The sequence below is a fragment of the Cibotium barometz genome, chromosome 1, assembly GCF_041138505.1.
Source record: "Cibotium barometz isolate CiBa-2024 chromosome 1, ASM4113850v1, whole genome shotgun sequence".
NCBI lineage: Eukaryota > Viridiplantae > Streptophyta > Polypodiopsida > Cyatheales > Cibotiaceae > Cibotium > Cibotium barometz.
In genome coordinates, this window is record NC_141046.1 from 9,802,185 (window position 1) to 9,824,072 (window position 21,888).

Sequence of the window (21,888 nt, forward strand, 5' to 3'; positions counted from 1 at the left end):
ATGACCGCATCCGGGGTGACTCGGATCGAGCGATCTTGTGGCGCCAGGCCTTCCACACCACTTGGCGCAGCGGCCCTTTCTATACTCTACACGCGGGTACCCCCCGCTGGCACTACAGGCCACCTGTTTGGATTTTGCCCCCTCCTATTGTATGATATAGCCTCTCAGTTATTTGTACTTTTATTTGTACTGCCTTGATTGGATCTCTGCTCTACCTTCTTATGAGCAGGAGAGGGGTTTTGTAGCCCAGTGGGCTTTTTTATAACTAATGAAAGGATCTTTTCTCGGAAAGAAAAACAAGAGGGCGTGGAAGATGTTCCATGAGCGACAGCCACCCACACCTATCACAGCACCCGAGGCATGGCATGAATATGCAAGAACTTTATATGAAGTACCAGGGCAGCCCCCCATCCCTCATCCGTAAGCGACTCGCCCGGATCATAGTACTTTTGTCACCATTCGGATGGTTTTGGATGCTATTGATAGACTACGTAATGGAAGAGACCAAAGCCAGGATGGTCTGGTGGAAGAACATTTTTCACATGCCAGAGATGTGTTGGCACCACTGCTAGTACACATGTTTTTAACAGGGCCATTTGCGAAGGTTTCCCAGACAGTTGGTCGGCACATACTATTGTACCTCTATTTAAGAGTGGTGACCCCATGATACTAGGGAACTTCAGGACCATCATGATTGGCCATTGCTTGGCCAAGATATTCGGATCTATTTTGGGTCAAGAGCTGAGTAGATGGGCTGAGACACATGGACTCAGAGCACCTGGGCAGACAGGTTCTAGACGAGGTTTCACGACTTTGGATCACATATTTACCCTCAGGGCTCTCATTGAGGAGGGACGGGCACAGGGGGAAGAGGATATATTGTTGCTTTGTGGACTTCCACAAAGCCTTTGACACGGTGCCACGTGCCAGACTCATGAGGAGATTGCATGACATTGGTGTTCGTGAGATGCAGTGGGGCATTTATGCATTATATGAGGCGGTGATAGGTAGAGTACGGACTCCCGGAGGCATGTCGGATACATTGACTAGCACCATTGGGGTGAAGCAAGGATGCCCACTGTCACCCACCCTTTTTGGACTTTACATTGATGAGATATCCGACTACATTGACAGGATGGGGGGGCAGGGGCAGTCTGGCAGGGGTTTGGATACCCATATTGCTATATGCCGATGACATTGTACTTATTGTAGACTCCCCTGAGGGTTTGCAACAACATTTGGATGCTTTGCAGTCGTTTTGTGCAGATAAGGACCTCACAGTGAACCTTGGGAAGACTAAGATTATGGTCTTCAATACCGCACAGGCCTGGGTGACTAGATCCGACCATCAGTTCACCTTTTGAGGTGAATCAGTGGAATACACCAGATCATATGTGTACCTAGGAGTCACATTCAGTGGACCACAGTTCTCTATGAGGCAGGCATCAGAGGCTAGATTGGCACGTGGATATGCAGCCCTAGGGGCACTAGAGAGACAATGTGGCTACATTCAGTTTCAGGAGCCGTGCACCAAACTCTGGTTGTTTGACACATCGGTCACACCTACGCTCTTATATGGCTCACCCATATGGGGACCCAGCCTCTACCACATGAGGAGGGAGCCGCTTGTTGACCAGGTCGGACGAGAGAGAGATTTCTATGATGGATGGCAAGTACTAGAGAAACCACTAGTGACTATGATCGCACACATGATTCGGAGCAAACCATCGGTACCTCATGAGATTGTTAGAGCAGAGATAGGAGCTGCACCAGTGGTTACTGAAGCCCTGTTCCAGTTAGTGACATTTTTACAGAGGATATGGGAGCTCCCCAGACAGAGATACCCACACCTAGCACTTATCTCTTCCAGGCAATTAGCAGCAGACGGCGATACACGATGTTGGTACACCCAGATGTGTACCTGGCTGAGTTTACATGGCATGACGATTGATGCGCTCCCTCCATATGATTACAGCTTGGACTTTCCCTTCTTGGACCTTAGTCGCTCTGAGTAGAATAGGGTGATCAGGATGGACATCGTGAGGCTAGATGCAGAAAGTGTTGGGGTAAAGGCACTATGCCCACCCTTATAGTGTGTACAAGCCCATAAGTTATAGTATATAGTACACTTAGTACTTTTAATGTACTAAGTGCACTATGTGTACTAGTGGAATAGGGGAGTCACACACTCTCACTTGGTGAGTTGACTTATCCCCACAACTCTCTCTCTCTCTCTCTCCCTTGTTCTCTCTGTGTATGTCTCCCACATGAATTACTCTAACCCTAATTCTCCCATTCAACTGGTATCAGAGCAAGAAGTGCCTCCCTCCCCTTTTCTGTATCAGATTTCTGTAAGGCGTGGAGTGAGTGAGTGAGGCCGATCTTGTGAGAAACGGAGTCAGCACTTACTGCTGAGGTAGAATGAGGTAGTGGGCGCCCAAATTGCTTGCGCAGATGCTGTAGCGCTGCTACTCGGCGAAGGCGAGAACCTACCATAAGGCAGCGAAGTGCAGGCGAAGGCGACACACCATGGTGTGGTGAGCAAAGCACTCACGCGGGCTACAGCCGGGCAGAAACCCAACTCGTCACCGGCGCTCACCCATAACACGTAACTGGCTCGACACACCATGGTGCGGTGAGCAAAGCACTCACGCGGGCTATAGCCGGGCAGAAACCCAACTCGTCACCGGCGCTCACCCATAACACGTAACTGGCTGCGGACACGTAGTCAGGCGCCTACAGCAGCGCTCGCATAAGTCAGGCGCCTACAGCAGTGCTCACGTATTGCTGGCGGCGTTTAGCTCCTCACCTGCTGCGAGTGGTGGTCCGGCGAATACACAAGGTGTGAAAAAGGAGCAGCTCCATCGGGTAATTAGCCACCCGCAAGCACTGGCCCAGTGCGAGCAGAACCCCGGTGCCCGTCAACAGCACATTCAACAGAAGCCCGTGCATCAGCTACAGCTGTAGGAGCATCAGCATCAGCATCAGCAAACCCCCTCTCCTGCAACAACTGAAATTCAGCCTGCAGATCAGAGAAATTCAAAAATTACGAGGTATTTGCCTTCAATTTTGAGAATTTCTTATCAATTCAATCAATTGAGCAGGTACAGGTGCCAAATTGCCCAATTTTTGAGCAAAATTGGCAAAATTGGGTGACATTGGTCACAATCAGGATCAATTTGCAGGAAATTGGTCACAATCAGGATCAATTTGCAGGAAATTGGATGTCGAAATTTGGGGCTTTTGATGTAATCGTGCAATTAAGCACTCATACATGCTGTATGATGTGAGAAATCGCACATTTGGACAAAATTGCAGCAAATTGCAGTGCAAATCAAGGGGCTTTTGTGCCGATTGTATTGATTTGCAAAATTTGCAGCAAATTGCAGTGCAAATCAAGGGGCTTTTGTGCCGATTGGATTGATTTGCATGCAGGCAATCGCATTTGATGCTGTGGATAATGTGTTGATGCCTTACAAGCACTCAATGTGCCTGTAAATCAAGGGGCTTTCATGTATTTGATGTATATGTGGCCAGGGGGAAGCATCGTGAACACTCTGGATGCCTTTATGTGCGTCAATGTACCATGTATGATCAGCAATTGATCTTAAATCAAGGGGCTTTTCAAGATTTTATGCTTGTTAAGCTTGGCAAAGCAGCAGGCAAGATATTTATGCCTTGAATCCTCAAAAATCAGCTTGCAGTCAAGGGGCTTTTGCCCAATTTCTGTTCGGGACTGTTTTATGCAGTGTTCGGGACTGTAAAAGTCTGATTTTTACTCATTTGGACAGCCAAGAGAGCATTTATTGCTACTGTACCTGCTGGTACAGATTTGGCACAGCTTTGTGCAAGTTTTGGCATGGCTGTACACTAATTTGAGTGAGGAAAAGGTTCAATTTCAGCTGCTGTACTTGCCGGTACAGGTTTGGTACATCACAGGTGAGCACTTGGTACTATTGTACAGTACTTTGGAAGGGCAACAAAGCACATTTAAGGTGCTGTCCAAAATCTGCAGCAACCAGATTTTGGTGATTTCATCACAAACAGTGGGAGAAAAGTTGCATTCTTGCTTCCGCAGTGGGAGATAAAGCTTGGGAGAACAACTGTGAGCACTTTGTGTGCTTTTAGTGCAGTGTTTGCACATTTTGCAGGGAGTCAGGCATTGACAGGTTGCATATTGCTATGGCAACCACAGGTGAGAGCTCTTCATTGCTTCACATCAAGAAGCTTGAAGGCTCACATAACTATAATATTTGGCAAACCCAGTGCTATAATGTGTTGCTCCAGAAGAAGCAGCACAAGCCTATCAAAGAAAGGGGTGTAATGCCCGCTTCTCTTACTGCTGAAGAGTGGGAAGATATGGATGAGCTGGCAAGATCCACCATCATGTTGTCTGTGTGTCAGACTCTTTACTTTTCAGCATTCGTGAAGAGAAGACAGCTTGGGGAATGTGGCAGAGATTGCAGGACTTGTATGCCCAGCAAAGTGCCTCAAGCAAAGTGTATTGGTTGAAGAAACTCATAGGTCTTCAGATGAAGGAAGGGGCGTCTATGACAGCCCATCTAAATGAGTTTAATGGTATTGTCAGCCAGGTCATCAATCAAAAGTTGGCAATGGACGATGAGTTCAAAGCCACTTTTCTGTTATGCACTTTGCCAGAGAGTTGGGACACATTCAGGACAGCCACTAGCAATTCGCATGCTATGCTGTCATATGCAGATATTGAGGGTGCTCTTCTTCAAGAAGAGATGAACAGGAAAAACAACTCTGTTGGAAAGTCCAATGCAATGAATGCACGTGGGAGATCCCAACAAAGGGGAAAAAGCCAAGAACGGGGAAGGAGCAAGTCTCGCTCTAAAAAGGATTTGGAATGCCATTATTGTGGCAAGCAGAGACACATTAAAAAGCAATGCTACAAATGGAAAAATGATCAAAAAGAAAAGGGAAAAGGCAAAGACAAAGACAAAGATGAAGCCAAAGATGTAAAGCCAAAGGGCAAAAGTGGAGTCAAGATTGAAGAAATCAATGTGTCACATGCAGGCGACAGTGAGGATGAGGTCCTATTCACGTCTTCACTTGATGCCCATTCACTTCTTACAGGTGGTCATGGTATGCACTCATGGATCATTGATTCAGGTGCCTCCTTTCATGTCACAGGTTGCAGAGACTTGTTTGTCAGGTATACTGCTGGCAATGAAGGAGTGGTTTATTTGGGTGATAACCATGCATGCAAGATTCTTGGCAGAGGTGATGTGAGGCTTGTGTTTTCAGATGGCTCACAGCTTATGCTCCATGATGTCAGGCATGTGCCTTAGATCAAGAAGAATCTGCTTTCTACTGGACAGCTTGATGATGCTGATTATGTTACCACATTTGGTCGTGGAAAGTGGAAAATTAGTAAGGGCTCACTGGTTGTTGCCAGAGGCCCTAAGGTGGACACTCTTTACTTTATGCATGCAGGTGTTTGTCACCATGCTAATGTAAATGCAACCGAGCTGCCGGAAATCTCTATGTGGCATAGCCGGTTGGGACACATGAGTGTCAAGGGAATGGAGCAATTGTCTCGTTTGGGTTACTTGCCTTCTCTAAAGTTTTCAAGTTTTCAGTTTTGTGAGCATTGTATATATGGTAGGCAACTACAGTGTCCCCACAAGAAAGCTCTTGGACAGAAAGATACTCAGTTAGAGCTTGTGCATACAGATGTATGTGAGATGCCTCAGCTTTCTTTGGGAGGGGCAAAATACTTTGTGTCTTTTATTGATGATGCCACACGCAAGGTGTGGGTCTATCCTCTTCGTTTGAAGAGTGATACATTCTCAGTGTTTCAGAAGTTTGTTGCTCATGTTGAGAATCAAACTGGCAAAACACTGAAGGCTTTGCGTTCCGACAATGGTGGAGAGTATATGTCCAAACAGTTTCAGGACTTTTGTGATGCTAAAGGCATCAAGAGGGAGCTCTCTACTCCTTATGATCCTCCACAAAACGGAACAGCAGAGAGGATGAACAGGACCATTCAGGAGAAGGTCCGTTCTATGTTGTCACATGCTGCGTTACCTCATGGTTTTTGGGCTGAAGCTGTTATGACAGCCGTTCACCTTATAAACAGGTCACCTAACACGAGGCTTGGTGGGAAAGTGCCAGAAGAAGTATGGACAGGGAAGCCTCCGTCATACAAGCACTTGAGAGTGTTTGGTTGCGTTGCGTACGTGCACATACGTAGGGAAATGCGCACCAAACTTGATCCTAAGTCTCACAAATGCATATTCCTAGGATATGGTGACAAAGGTGAAATGGGGTATAGACTTTGGGATCCCGTGAATAGAAAGATTATACGCAGCAATGATGTCATTTTTGATGAAACATGCATGTATAAGGAGCCTGCAAGGCAACAGGAGCCTGGCAGAGTCATCTTTGATGATGATGGACATCATGGACAACAACCAAGGGCTGTAAATCAGCCATTACAGCAGGAAAACCAGCCCTTAAATGGTGCTGAAAATGGTCCAAATGGACGGCCAGATATGGCAGAAGATATCCCTATGGATATACCACAGTTAGAGGAGATACCGGGCATGATATTTCAGCCTTATGGCATGGAACAGGAGCCACCAATGGGTGATATGCAGGCTGGACAGCAACCTGCAAATGATGGTCATTGGGTATGGAGGTCCACTAGACCCTCCAGAGCCCCTGACAGGTTTGTTCCAGGGGTTGACTACTTGATGCTCACTGACTGTGGGGAGCCCTCATGTTATAAGGAGGCTTTACAGAGGGCAGACAAAGCTCTTTGGGAGCGTGCCATGAAGTCAGAGATGGATTCTCTGCACAAAAATGGAACATGGAAGTTGGTGCATTTGCCTGCAGGCAAGAAGGTTTTGCCATGCAAATGGGTTTACAGGCTCAAAGTTGCACCTGATGCAAAGCCAAGATACAAAGCCAGGTTAGTGGCTAAGGGCTTTAAGCAGGAATATGGTGTGGACTTTGAGGAGATCTTCTCTCCAGTGGTCAAAATGACCACACTTAGAGCTGTGTTAGCTTTGGTTGCTCATGATCATCTGGACTTGATTCAGATGGATGTGAAGACTGCTTTTCTTCACGGTGATCTCCATGAGGAGATATATATGCAGCAGCCAGAGGGTTATGCAGTGAGTGGAAAGGAGAAGCTTGTATGCAAGCTGAAAAAGAGTCTTTATGGGCTCAAACAGGCACCAAGGGAATGGTATCATAAATTTGATACATTCATGAAATCCCAGAAATTCAGGAGAAGTGACATAGATCACTGCTTATACACCAAGAAAGCTTTGGATGGCAGTCTATTGATCCTCATCTTGTATGTTGATTGCCGGGAAATCTCGTAAAGAGATGGATGCCTTGAAGAAGAGGCTGCATGAAACCTTTGATATGAAGGATTTGGGTGATGCAAATCACATTTTGGGTATGCGGATACTTCGGGACAGAAATCAGCATGTGTTGTATTTGTCTCAGAAGGAATATATTGGCAAAGTTTTGCAGAGGTTCAATATGGACGGGGGGAAGAAGACTAGTACTCCTTTGCCTCCATATGTGAAACTCAGTGCTATGGACAGCCCACAGTCCGATAGAGACAGGGCTGATATGGCCAAGATTCCGTATGCTTCAGCTTGTGGCAGTCTCATGTATGCCATGGTTGCTACTAGGCCGGACATTGCATTTGCAGTGGGAGTGGTTTCTAGATACATGGCCAAACCTGGCAAGAAGCATTGGGAAGCAGTGAAAGGTGTCATGAGATACCTGAAGGGCACACAGGATATGTGCATTTGCTTTGGCAAACAGGATGCATTAGTGCATGGTTACACGGATTCGGATTATGCCGGTCATCCAGATAACCGGAAGTCTACTACCGGTTATGTGTTTACATTCACAGGAGGTGCTGTGTCATGGATATCCAGGATGCATAAGTGCACTGCCTTATCTACTATAGAGGCCGAGTATATTGCAGCCACAGAGGCTTGCAAGGAGGCATTATGGCTATCTCGGTTAGTGGTTGATTTGGGTTGTACAGGGGATATTCCATTGTTGCATTGTGACAGTCAGAGTGCCATCCAGTTGGCAAAGAACCCTGTCTTTCATGCAAAGACGAAGCATGTGGATGTGAAGTATCACTTCATCAGAGAGGTGATAGAGAACAAGCAAATTCAGCTTGTTAAGATTCGTACAGATGACAACCCGGCTGATCTGTTGACAAAGAGTTTGTCTCCGGAGCGGTTTGCTCATTGCAGACACTTGATGGGCATTGGATGAGGCCAGTTTCAGCCTTGATATGGCCTTGTATATTATCATGTACATGCTGATTTTTTCTTTTCCTTTACTTAAGGGCACTTTGCCTTTAAGTGGGAGGTTGTTGGGGTAAAGGCACTATGCCCACCCTTATAGTGTGTACAAGCCCATAAGTTATAGTATATAGTACACTTAGTACTTTTAATGTACTAAGTGCACTATGTGTACTAGTGCAATATACATGTGTGATAGGGGAGTCACACACTCTCACTTGGTGAGTTGACTTATCCCCACAACTCTCTCTCTCTCTCTCCCTTGTTCTCTCTGTGTATGTCTCCCACATGAATTACTCTAACCCTAATTCTCCCATTCAGAAAGGACATGGTCCAGCCCCCCCCTACCACTAGGCACGAAGATGGCCCACTATCGGGACCATTTTCTACATCTCTCCCCAGATGGCTTTGTGACACGGTCTACATACATGGACAGCCATCTCTCACATGGCATTCGCAATGCCATTGGACAGATCCGCACTTCATCACATCAGCTGAGGATAGAGACTGGCAGATATGAGGGGATGAAGCCAGAAGACCGCATTTGTCAGCTATGTCACCAGGAAGTGGAGTCAGAGGAGCACTACATATGCCGATGTACTATGTACTATGAGATACGAGGGAGATACTGGTGTCTCTTCCGAGAGGGTTTTGGACCATTATGACATGTGATGGAGTTTGAGGATCAGAGGTGTTTGGGGCTTTTCTTATTGGAGCTCAGACGCCATCGAGAGGCTCTCCTACGAGCCAGGACAGCACACCAGGATCCACCCCGCCAACAATCCATGACAGATTTTTTCAGGGCCAGGACCACCCTGGCAGATACGACCAGGACCTCCACTACCCCCTCGGCAAGCCAGACGTCCTTCATGAGGAGTCACCCTTGACAGAGCCATAGCACTTTGTCGAGCGAGATGCCCACGCTTACTAGGACCTCGTCCACGGACGCTTCATCACCGGTGGATTAGAGCCATCATCACCCGCCACAGAGACAACTGCCCTGCCACTTTAGTTTCTCTATCTTACAGGACCCCATAAGAGAGATACTGAGATGAGCAGATTACACTAGTCCTATGCTAGTTGTAGATATATTACACTTTTGTTGTACCTCAGTAGGAGTTTTTTCCTTTCATAGCGGTTTAGGACTGTTTTAGGACTTTTTAGTCCTATTTGTCTTACTTTTGATGAGACACCATCAGCTGTGTACTATGTTTTGGTCTCATAGGCCACTTTGGCCTTTCGGAGACGTTAATATATCTTTCTTTCTCTCTCACTCTCTCTCCTGTGTTTCCACTTTCCCATCTTCCGCTGTGCATTCTATCATGGTATCTGAGTGCCGGTGACTTGCAGTGTTTGTTGCTCCCTCCTCTCTCTCCTGCATTTTTTTCTTAGTTCTGCTGCTGGTCGGTTTGCCCTCTTCCAGGCGCTTCACCACTGCAGATTTGTGGTCAATCTTCATCAGATTTGACCCCTGGGACTCCTATACAGCTGTCGGCCTGCTCTGTTTTAGGGCAGCAGCACTGTTTGTGTTGCGTTTCTTCATGTACAGGTTGTTTGCAACAGTCGGTTTGCCAATTGGTTGATCTGAGGCTTTGTGGTACCTTTCACTTCTGTGTTTCCAGATTCTGCCCTATCTACTGCCCCGTTTCACCTCTGCGTTTTCAGATTTGCAGCCTTGTTTAGCTGTACCTTCACTTGGCTTCACAAGTTGGACCCGAAGGGACCTTCTCTTCAACGTTTTTTCCTCATATGAGGTGTGGAAGCTGGTCAGCTTGTATTTTCAGGTTTGCAGCCCCCTGGTTGGCTGCGTTTTCTTCTCCAATGGACACATATCACTTGCAGATGGGGTCTTGTGTGGATTGTGGCTTTGATGGCAGTTTGGTACCTGAGGACACTGAATTTCTGATTTCAGTCAGCGTTTTGCTGATTCTTGGAGCATCTATACTTGTGTTTTTTCCTGGCCTTCACAGTTGCCCGGTTTCTTCATGTTCATTGCCTTCTGTTGGCGGTAGACTGCTGTTTTTTTGCTGGAGAGCAGTGTTTTGGTTGTGTTTTGCTTCCCAAAGGAGTTTTCTACACTTAGAGGGGGCCCATCTCCAGATACTTCACTTGAGGATCAGTTTCGGGAGCTGTTTTGTATCTGTGGAGACTTTCTTCTATGACAGGACTTTACAGATTCTGGAGGAGAGTAGTTCTTTCTTGACGAGAGTAGTGATCTTTTCAGAGATCCTGAGCAGAATTTACTTTGTCCGAGCCTATGTTCTTTGCAGTGTTTGTAGAGAAAGGAGGGTGTTTTGCCTGTGAGGTGTGATCCTTTCACAGGGATCCTTTGTTTGTTGTTGATTATTGGGATCTAATTCTACTTATGGAAGAGTCTTTTGCTCTCAGTGATGCTTTTGAGGACTTTGTTACCACTGCAATTTATATTCCTGCTTCCCTCCCTCATTGTGAGGAGTCTACCTCTGCCTCTCTTTGTGATGCTTTTGAGGATGCCCCTCCCTCTGCTAGTTCTGCATTTGGTTTGATGCGGTGTGTAGGGTTGTTTTGGAGGATGGGTTTTCGGACCCAATGGGATGCTTTGGATCTATGGTTGCTAGCCGTGCCTGGGGCAGAGTGGTACTTCCAGAGTTTTTTGGATTTGAATCAGAATCAAGTTGAGCTTGTACTAGTCCGACGACGTCATTTATCTGCTGTTGGTTGGTTCCACACGTGTCAACTAGTTCCACAGGCCCCGACTTGTTGTGCTGAATGTCCTAAGTGCTTGGAATGCTTTATGAACTGCTATAGGTGCTGTAACAACTGGATTAATGCTTGAATGTCCTGCTTAATGCTCATGAATGCCCTGCTTAATACTTATGAATGCTAAGAATGCCATGTCACCTGCACACCAACTGGGTGTGCACATGACATTCCACTCTGCCAAACTGTTGCTGGGTGGTACACCTGACAACCTTTCGACCCCTCTGCTGATCCTCTTCCACCGAAACCACTGCCCCACTTTGTCTTCTTCTGCCGGGATTGAGGTCGACTGGAGGAGTTGAATCCTTTGAGCCAAAGACTTCTCCACTACGGGTACTGGGTACTGCATGGCAAATGTTGATAAATCTACTCGGAAAAACCTGAATCACCCTTAACTGTCTGTGTAATCCTTTCACACACCATCTCCATCGTTCATGGAACTTTGAACCTCCTGAGGCGATGTTGGAGCAAACTTCCATCTTCTTATGTGGAAGAGAACCCCCCTACTGATGCCAGTTGAAGCCCAAAACTCCATTTGCTCCTTTGATGATGGATGCCATTCTTCCCTAGAAAACTCATGGGTAAATCATGTATGCCTTGCAGATGCAAGATGCTTAGACTGACTATCTTTACTGGACTACTAGGATGACTACTATGCTGATGCAAGCCATGTGCAACCCTATAAGCTATGCAAGAATGCAAATGGATGGGTTAGAAAAACCCTAAGGATGGCCTGCAGGATCTTGAGAACTGGATTTAATTGAGCAGACGAGACTAACATGTTGACTTACTGAATGACTTATGAAATGAACATGAACTAAGGCTGGTTACCTGTAACACTCTGATACCAATGTGACATGCGAGGGATTGATTGTAGTAAAACAACCTTAGGCTTAACTAAGCTTCACTTAGAAACACTCTGATACCAATGTGACATGCGAGGGATTGATTGTAGTAAAACAACCTTAGGCTTAACTAAGCTTCACTTAGAAACACTCAAGAGAAAGAGAATGGTTTCAATGCAAATGCAATGCAACTAAATGAATTGTGATGTTTACAATGAGATCTATGAATAGATCTATGCTTGTCCTAAATGAATATCCTTCTCGGGAAGAGAGAGGTATGCTGAATGAAGATGATGACTGAATGTTCCTTTCTCCAATGTTGAGGTCCACCCTATGGCTGCTGGCTTTCCTCTATGTAGGAGGCAGGAGGCTGGCTGAATGCTGCCTATGAGTGATGCCGTTGCTCCTCAGGCCAGAAATGCTGAGAAGAAGAAGATGGTTGAATGAATGATGCGCTTGTGCTTTATATATGAGATGCTGCTGCTGGTCAGGTAGAATACGGCTGTCGGCCTGTTCTCCACGACTCATAAATGCCCAAAAAGCCTCTTTGTCTGTTGTCGGCTGGTTCCACAGTCCCCGACCTGATGTGCTGAATGTTTGCTGTAACAACTGGATTAATGCTTGAATGTCCCGCTTAATGCTTATGAATGTCCCGCTTAATGCTCATGAATGCCCTGCTTAATGCTTATAAATGCTAAGAATGCCATGTCACCTATACACCAATTGTGTGTGCACGGGATACAAGTTGAGGGAGACAACTTAGCATGCTACTTTTCTAGTTTCTTATCAGATTGTGATCTTCTTTGAGGCTTTTTTGTACTTAATGTTTTAGATCATTTATTGTTTTGAACTTGGCGTTGTTTACAAACTTTGTGTTGTGCCATTTTACTCCCTTGCTTAGTTGTAGATTTTTCAATTATTGACAGGCAGTGAGGGCAGGTGGAAAGATAACCTTCAAAGGGTTGTATTCGGGTTTAGCAGGCAATCTTGCTGGTGTACTACCGTGAGTAAAGTTTTTTCTTGTATCTCTTAAAATAAAAGTAGCATAAATCTATTGACAATATTGTTAGTTATATAAAGATCTTGATTACCGAAAGTTTAATGGTTGATCTGAGCGTAGTCTTTGTTGTGTTTTGTTAAATTAAAATCAGCAGAATTCCTTTGACAATATCGCTACCCTACGTATCGAATGCCAAGAAGTTTTTGATTGCCCTAAGTACAAGGGTTATGAACCACAAATGTATGGTATCATAGTTAGGTAGGGGCCAGGGTTTGGGGTTTGATGGTGTTCATTATGTTTGTGGGGTGGTCATGTATATGTAAGGGAGTTCATACAGAGCTGGGTTGTTGCATTAGTTAGGTGTGTGGAATTCCAAACAAGATATATATGCTCTTATGTGTGTGTGTGTGTGTGTGTGTGTGGTGCGTGTGTGAGAGCATATCTTGATACAAAGTTCTACACCCACTATTGGGCACTGATGACGTTAGTGGGGATGTCGTAGTATCTATTCCATACTATGCATAATGGAGTTGATAGTTATATAGTCTTGTGGGTTGACTACCATGAGTATATAGCATGCGCGTTCCTAAAAGGTGAATTTGGGCATGTTCCTGGATTCATCTAGGTATATATATATGTATTTTTTTATGCCAAAAGTTTTTCTCATATATATATATATATATATATATATATATTTATATAGAGCAGGACGTCGCCAAGCAAAAATGTAGGAGGGCAAAAAGGGCCTCTGAAGCCTCTGGCTGAGACTTGCCGTGCATAAGTTGGTAGGCAGGGAGAGGTGGTGCAGTGGAGGAGGAGCTGCCAGTGAGGTGTTGCTGGCCGACATATTGTCGAGGAAGATCACACATATGGCTGTTTATAGCACGGGACAGCCATGATGACGAAGAGGTGGCAAGGAGAAGCGCTTAGCTGTGTATGGAAAGCACTGAAGAACTGTGTTTTCCTTCCCTGTGGCACCATGAATGGCTGCTTTAAGTTTAGCCTGCTGTGGACAGCATGTGTGACCTCATATGTGCTTGTGTTAAGGGCTGTATATGCTGTTGGACAGTGGGCTGAATGGTGGACTTGGATATCACAGGATATACATGCTATGTCTCCTCAAGATCTCATCAATCTGTGTCTGGTAGAGACCTGGGGGGCGAGGGCCAGGTGGACGGGGGCGTCTCCCGGATCGTAGCTCTCTCGCTCGGGCTGATGTCACTCCTCTACTAGTAGATGTAGAGATAGTGCGTCTCCGAGTGACCCAGGTTTGGACCGAAGGAGCTATGGAGGATGTCCCACCAATGAGTGGCTGGAAGCAGGTAGTGATCCGTGTCTGAGATGTAGTATCCCTCTGCTGTGGGAGCTGCTGTAATAGCCGCTCTCTATGACGTCGTAACTCCATCAAAAATCCCCCCAAACATCTCTGATCATGAAACTGCATAACTCTGCTGTGTGGACCAAATCCCTCCCTGAAGAGACAATGGTATCTCCCCCGAATCTCATAGTATACTGGGCAATGGCAAACATAATGCTCCTTTGCCTCCACCTTTATGTTGCACAATCTGCAGATACGTGTCTCCCTCGGGGCTCCTGTAGCTCTCCCTGCCTCTATCTCTAGAGTGTGTGAAGATACCCGAAGCTGCCCAATAGTAGTGCGCATGGTGTGAGACATATATACATCCATGTACCCTAGTCTCCGTACAAACCTATCCTCTGTGAGCTGTAAGAAATGATCGTGGTAGTGCTGCCTCTTCATAGGAAGAGGCTGTAGAGGATCAATCCGTGTATGACGTGTGTATAGCTGTATCAAATCCTGACATATCAATTGGTTCCTCTCCACACGGGAGAGTCTCATGGTCGGATGGTCCTCATCATATTGAAACGGAGGGAGCCTGTCCATACTCATCCCATGTAGTGAAAACCATTGTAAAAGCTCTGCATACCATGACTGTTGCCTTGATGTTGCTACTCGCTCTGATGACTCTAGGGCCTGTCTCGATAATCTATCTGGGGGCATGTGCCTAACCCGCTGAATAAATGTCACTGTTTGAAAGAGTGCCTCCACTAGCATGGGCGAAGAAGCAAACTCTGCCAAAACTATCTCATGTGGTGTCGAGGTTTTACTATGAATCATCCGTGAGAACATAAGTATCTGTGGGTGCTCTAAACCTCACCATCCGCTCACTGATAGTCCTGGAGCCCAGATGGGGGATGCATACATCAAGGCTGGTGTGACCATGGTATCAAAAAGCCATCCCTTTGTACGAGGTTCTTGAAAATGCACTTGGTGACATTGCCTCTCAAGTAAAGCGAAGCTACATACCCTTTGGCTACCCTGTCCTGAACTGCCTGTCTCATGGAGAACCTCCCTGTTAGGCTAGTAAAGGTGACACCCAATTATACATATGAAGTCAGTACATCCACACGTCTGTCCTGGTATATGATGTGGGTGGTCTCTCGCCCCTGCTTCGTGGTATTGAAAATCATAACCTTGGTTTTACCAAGATTGACCGTCAGGCCCCTCTGATTACAAAACTCTCCCAAGGCATCCATGTGTCATTGTAACCCTTGCTGTGTATCCGAGACAAGTACTACATCGTCTGCGTAAAGCATCAAAGCTACAGATGGATTTGCCAAAGATGATCCACTGCCCCCCCCTCTGCCCACAAAATCTGCTAGCTCATCAATTTATAATCCAAACAAGGTGGGAGATAATGGACATCCTTGCTTAACACCAATAGTGCTAGCAAGCTCCTCTGATAATCCGCCCGATCATCGCAGACGACCCACAACTCTCTCATACAAAGCAATAATCCCCCATATCATCTCTGATGGTACCCCAAGTGTCTGCAATTTCTGCATAAGTTTGTTGTGAGGCACAGTGTCCAATGCCTTGCGGAAATCCACAAAATAGCAATATAATCTATGTCTTTGTGCCTTCGCCTCCTCTATAAGGCTCTTGAGTGTGAAGATATGATGAAGAGTAGTGGTTTTGGCGGAAACCAGCGTGCCCAGTAGCTCCGAATCCAGAGATCTCTGCCTATTTACTGAGCTCATGTTCAGTGACCGACCCATAAAGTTTGGCCAATGTGTGGCCTATCATCACAGTCCTGTAGTTACCCGGATCCATAGGGTTACCACCCTTATGGATGGGGGCAATAGTGTGTAAAGTCCTTGTGGGCAGGAACCCCTCTACGATAGCCCTATTAAAGAGATGTGCTATAAATGGTGCCACTATGTCGGTTGCATATGAAAAATGCTCACCTCTAAGGCCTGTGTGGTCCTCCGTGCATCTGTGCTAGAGTCGGCGTATAGCACTCTCCACCATATTTGTTGTAAAGAAAGTAGAGTGAGTGGGCCGAGGCTCTGAAGGATAGGGTATAGGCGACTGATCTGGCACATCATATAGTGACTGAGCATACGTATGATGCAAGATCTCGGGGTCAGAGATAGGGGTATGTGAACGGTGTTCTCAGCTAAATCGTTGCTCAAAAATAAGTGGTACATGTCCCAGTGTTTGGTTTCCTCGAACATGCATTTCTTACGGCGAGTTAAAGATTGGTTAAGTCTCTGTGCCTTGCGGCCCGAGATTTCACCTCTCTCTACCTCCCGTTTGAGACGTGAATGAGTAGCCCGACACTCGTCATCGTACCAACTATTTTGGGGCATCTTTCCAGTGTTACTCTTGGCAGTACTCCTACAGGAATGTGGGAAGCTCAATAGGGTGGATGTATGTAATAAATCTGTAAGCTGTGTAGTAAGAGTGTCAAGAGGTGAGTGTGGGTCTAGATGAAGAAGGCCTCAGTAGATAGAAGTACTATATAGATGATCACAATCATGTGTGAAATATATAGTAGGGCGAAGTGATGTACTATTAGTAGGTAAAGTGGTAGAACTAGAAGGATGTGCTCGTAAAGATAGTAGCAGGTATGTATGGTCTGCCCCAATAGGACAAGTAGGGATGAAAAAAGAGTCCACGAGACTCATGGTCTCTATGGGACCAAGAATGTAGTCAACAATGCTCCTCCCTCCTCCATATGGAAAACAAGTGTAGGCTCCTGAGCTTGGCCACCTCTCGAGCCCATTATAAATAATGAGCCGATGATGTGCACCAAACACCAATAGCTGTCTCCCATGTTTTTTGATCTCCCCTCGATCCTTCGAAGATCTCTTTATCCCAAGGTCCTCCTCATCCAGCCCCCTCAAATGTGAATCCTCCATGTCATACACCTCACACTGTCTACTCTGGGTCTTGGCATTTTTTTTTCTTTCGAGAAAAGATCCTTTCATTAGTTAAAAAACCGCCCACTGGGCTACAAAAAACCTCTCTTGCTCATAAGAAGGCAGAGCAGAGATTCAATCAAGGCAGCTAGGGAGACTCTCCCTAGGTGCAAAAAGGTACAAAGATCAGTACAAAAAACTGAGAGCTATATCATACAATAGGAGGGGGGAAAAGCGAAACAGGTGGCCTGTAATGCCAGCGGGGGGCTCCCGCGTGTAGTGTATAGAAGGGGCCGCTGCGCCAAGTGGTGTGGAAGGCCTGGCGCCGCATCCGAGTCGCCCCGGATGCGGTCATACTGTCCGCGCAGGGTGTGGATCAGCTCCTGCCAAATCCCCTGAACAGTCTCTGCTGGTGGCTCCAGTCTCCCCTCAAAGGCCCTGAAACACCGGGCTCTCCAGGTGAACCAGATGGTGAGGCTGCTGAGGAGCTCCCATCGTAGATCCCTCTCCTGTGTCCAGACGGCGGACGAGAAGTCCGGTGAAGGAACAAGGCGAGGCTGGCCCCTAATGAATCTGATGGCTTGGCTGTCCTGCTCCATCTCGTATCCCAGAGCAGGCCCTGACGATGTCGACCAAGCAGCGCACCCCACGTATACATGCCCTCTGGAGAGAGGGGGACCAAAATGCGCAGCATCCTCAGCCAAATCTGCTGCGCCTGTGGACAGTCCCATAGGCAGTGTCTGTGTGTCTCCAAAGGGTGCCGCATCGGACACAGGCCGCCGGAAGACCACTGTAGACAAGCCAGGTGCCAACTGTAGAGCCCTTGTGGGCAACCAGCCACTGAAAAGTCGAGATCTTGCGTGCCTGTCGACTAGCCCAGAGCCTGGCCCAAAAATCCTCCAGGAACTCCTATGAGAGTCCCTGTAGCCGCCAATGCTCCGCTGCGGCTGGAGAGACCATCCTCCTCGCAGTCAGAATATGCCTCCCCAACCGAATAGTGTATTGGAAAAAGGTAGTCTCTGTGCCCTCGGGGGACGCATAAGGATCATGCCACTCGTACTCGCCAGGGTCCCATTGGAGCCGGGCCAAAGGGTGCGCATCATTATGCCCAAATGCGCCAATCAGAGTCCACATCTGCAGGGTCTGGATCAATATGCCACTTCCGGGAAGCGGCGGCCACTACCCGTATCCTGTGAAAGATGCACTCTGCAACCAAAGGCGGCTCTGCCTCCACTCTCTGAAGTCTGCCCTCATCCTGGATCTCATAGTAGAGGCATCTACCATCCTCAGTGCAAGCTCTGACAGCAATCAGGATCTCCAACTGTGTAAAGGCTCCCATCCACCGTGGGGCCGCTGGCTCGAAAGGCGTGAACCACTCCTCAGTGAGTGCCTCTTGAATGTCATCCCGCATAATCAGCCCCCCTCTGAAGTGACTCAGCCTCTCCACCTGGACCTCCTCTGGGAGACTGCAAAAGGCCTGCCAGTCTCCAAAACTGCGTGCTGGGCCTGCCGTCTATGGTCCCCAGGCTAGACGAGGCTGAGAACCCAGCATATGACCCTGCTCAGTGCGTACTGCGGGGCTCCATATGAGCGGCTGTCTGGCCCGCTCCTCATCCGTACTGCGGGGCTCCATATGAGCGGCTGTCTGGCCCGCTCCTCATCACAAGTCGGTCGTCTCTGAGAAAGCCCCGGTCTCAGCAGCTCCCAAGCTCGCAGGATGCTCAAGGCATCCTCTACTGAGGCGTGTCCTCCTCATCTCTATGAAGATCCATCGTATCTCTGGTGCCCAAGTGCCCCCTGCTGGAGGAGCCCTAGCCTGCAGTCGCTGAAAAAGAAGCTCCTTCCAAGGCTCAGCGCCTGGAAGCAGCCCCCGAACAATAAGCTTCCCCAATAAGGCTCTACTCTGATCAACTGGATCTATAATGCCCAAGCCCCCCTGGGCCAGCGGAAGAGTAATAACTGCCCAAGCAACCTTAGCCCGCGCTGGCTGACCATCCCGCCCCCCAGACCAAAGAAAGTTCCTGATCAGCCTCTGTACCTGGCTGATGCAAGAGCTCGAGAAGATCCAGCAAGACGTGATGTACCACATGGTCGCTAAAAGCACCTGATTTGTCACCTCCACCCTCCCAGCCAAGGATAGCCGAGCTGTACTTCAATACAAAAGCTTCTTCCGAATACTGAGAAGAAGCGGGGCGATTTGCTGCTCAGGTGACAAATCAAGTCCAATCTGGCATTCCAAATACCGCACTACTGTGCCAGGAGGAATCCATCTAAAACCCGGGTCTGGGCTCCATGCCGGAGTGGGAGCGCTACTGATCCAAAAGGCCACTGTCTTGCGCCAATTGATCAATGCTCCCGAAGCTGCCCCAAGAACCTGTAGCGACTGCTTTGCCCTCTGAAGATTGGCCTCCTGGCCATGCAAAAATAATCCCGTGTCATCAGCAAACTCAGAATCGAGCAGGTCCTCTCCCCGGACTGGGAGCTGGAGTCCTCTCAAACCAACCTCCTCTGCTGTCAGATACATACTCATGGCCTCAGCAAAGAAGAGAAAAAGAAACGGGGCGAGAGGGCATCCCTGACGGACTGATCTGGTCAACTCAAAACCCGGCCCCCGTCCTCCTGCCATCAGCACCTAGCTACGAGCTGTGGAATATAGTGCCGCCACCCCTCGAATCCAGACTGGCTCAAAACCCAGGTGACGCATAGTGCCCTCTAGGAAACCCCAATCGACTCTGTCGTATGCCTTCTCAAAGTCGAGAAGCATAACGACCAGGTCCTCGCCGAGAAATCTAGCTCGGGCCGTCGCCTCCCAGAAGGTGAAAATGTTGTCAAGGATATTGCGCTCCTTGACGGATCCTGTCTGGGTAGCATGAATCAACTCCCCAAGGAAGGGCTGGATCCTCAAACTCAAGGCCTTGGCCAGGACCTTGTAGACAGTATTGAGGATCGTAATAGGTCTCCACTGCCGAATATCATTAGACACTCCCTCCCCCTTGGGGATAAGAAAGATCAAGCCCTCTGAAAAGCTCTGTGGCATCACCCTAGTGTCCAAAACAAACTGAAAGCCCCTGGCCCCAAAATGTCCCAATAACGCATAAAAAAGGCTGGCGTCAAACCGTCTTCCCCAGGGCAACTATGGCGCGGAAGGACCCTCAAAGCCTCAACCAGCTCATCCTCTGAAAGAGGCTCACCCAGAACTGTGCGCATACGATCTGTGACCCTCCTCTGTACATGGGCCCACACAGTCTGTCTGCAAGCATCACGTGCCTCCGTGGCTGGCTCCGCTGAGAGCAGGTGTCTATAGAACTCAGTGGCAATGGCTCTAATCTCCCTGGGCTCAGTGGCTAACGAGCCGTCCAGTCTCCTGAGCTGGCGTACACTTGCTCGAGCATGGCGGGGTCCGGTAATCTCAAAGAAGTCCCCAGTCACTCTATCACCAAGCTGCGTCCACTGTGAGGCCTAGCGATGATAGTAGAACTCATGTCTCTGCTCCTCTGCCTCCCTAACCTCCTGGCGTGCCTGGCTCAGCTGGGACGCCACCCACTCACATGTGGGCTGCTACTCCTGAAGGCGCTGGAGCGAAGCAAGGCTACACCTCGAGCGGTGCTCCCGCTCTCGTGTCTCTCCCAGCCGTGTCAAGGCTACAGCGTGCAAAAGAGAGCTGAGCTCAATGAGTCCCTGGGCACACTGGCCTGCTGCATCCAGGTCAGAGCTCTGGCTATCATGCCATATCCTTCCAATGTCCTCAGAAAGACTGGAATCTGTAAGTATCCTCTCTGGGATCCTCAACTGCAAGCTGGTCTCCCGAGTCCCCTCCTCAAGTGTCAAAATAATTGGCGCATGGTCGGAAAAAGAAGTTCCAGCGAGAATGCCAACGGAGCCCCCACGCTCCCGGAACCTGTCGCCCACATAGAAGCGATCAATCCGTGATAGATTAGTCCCTCCCTGCTGGCGATCTGACCGAGAAAAACTAAGACTGTCCTGAGAGCAAGAGAAAGCCTCATGCTGCCATGCATCAGTAATCCGCAGTGTCATGCAAAATCGCTCCCAAGCTGCAAGCTCCGTGCCGTGCACGGTAACATGACTGCCTCCCACCCTATCGGCCGGGTCCTCAAGCATGTTGAAGTCTCCTCCGACACACCAATGTGCGGCCTCGGGCAATGCATCTGTAACAAGGGTCTTAGGTTTTGTCCTGGGTACCAGGGAAAAGAGTTCCCAGGCCCCCTAGCCGAGTATTCATGTAAACTTAAAATTAGTCACACCACTTACACACCCAATATGAAATTACCTTTTTCACAGAATGAACTGTCTTTAAAACAATCATTAGCGCTAGGTCACCTGCAAAGGATCCTAAAGGGTGCTGACCATATGGTGCTCGGGCTTTGGGTCGCCGACGATACCCACGCGTGCGTCGAGGAAGATATTGGAACAAGGAGTAAGAGTTGTTTTTTGAATTCGGGCATGGATCTGGTTGATTGACCTTGCTAGTCCTCAACGGATGAGTCCATGGCTCTTTTATATGGATCCGTTGGTTGACCTTGTTGATCTTCAACAAAGATTCTATTTTGATATGTGAATATATTGTCGGTTACTGTGAGTTAGGAAAACTCTGCTCTGGCACTAGCATGGTTAGGCGCATAGACATTGAGCACGCCAAAGAGCTCATCATGCATCCTCAGAATAACATACTGTGCTCTACCCGGCACAATGACCCCGCGATCCACAATGGCCTGCCGCCATGCATCTGCAATGAAAATAAATACTCCTCCCT

At 47.9% G+C, this 21,888-nt stretch overlaps 1 protein-coding gene across 1 annotated transcript in view; it reads left to right on the forward strand.

Annotated features, from left to right (window-relative positions):
• LOC147641582 (S-adenosylmethionine carrier 1, chloroplastic/mitochondrial-like) overlaps nt 1–21,888 on the forward strand; it is an 86,359-nt gene that overhangs the window by 26,850 nt on the left and 37,621 nt on the right. The window contains exon 4 of the mRNA XM_086790738.1: nt 12,820–12,896. Coding sequence (XP_086646864.1) covers nt 12,820–12,896 — 77 coding nt within the window. The remainder of the gene's footprint in view (nt 1–12,819; nt 12,897–21,888) is intronic.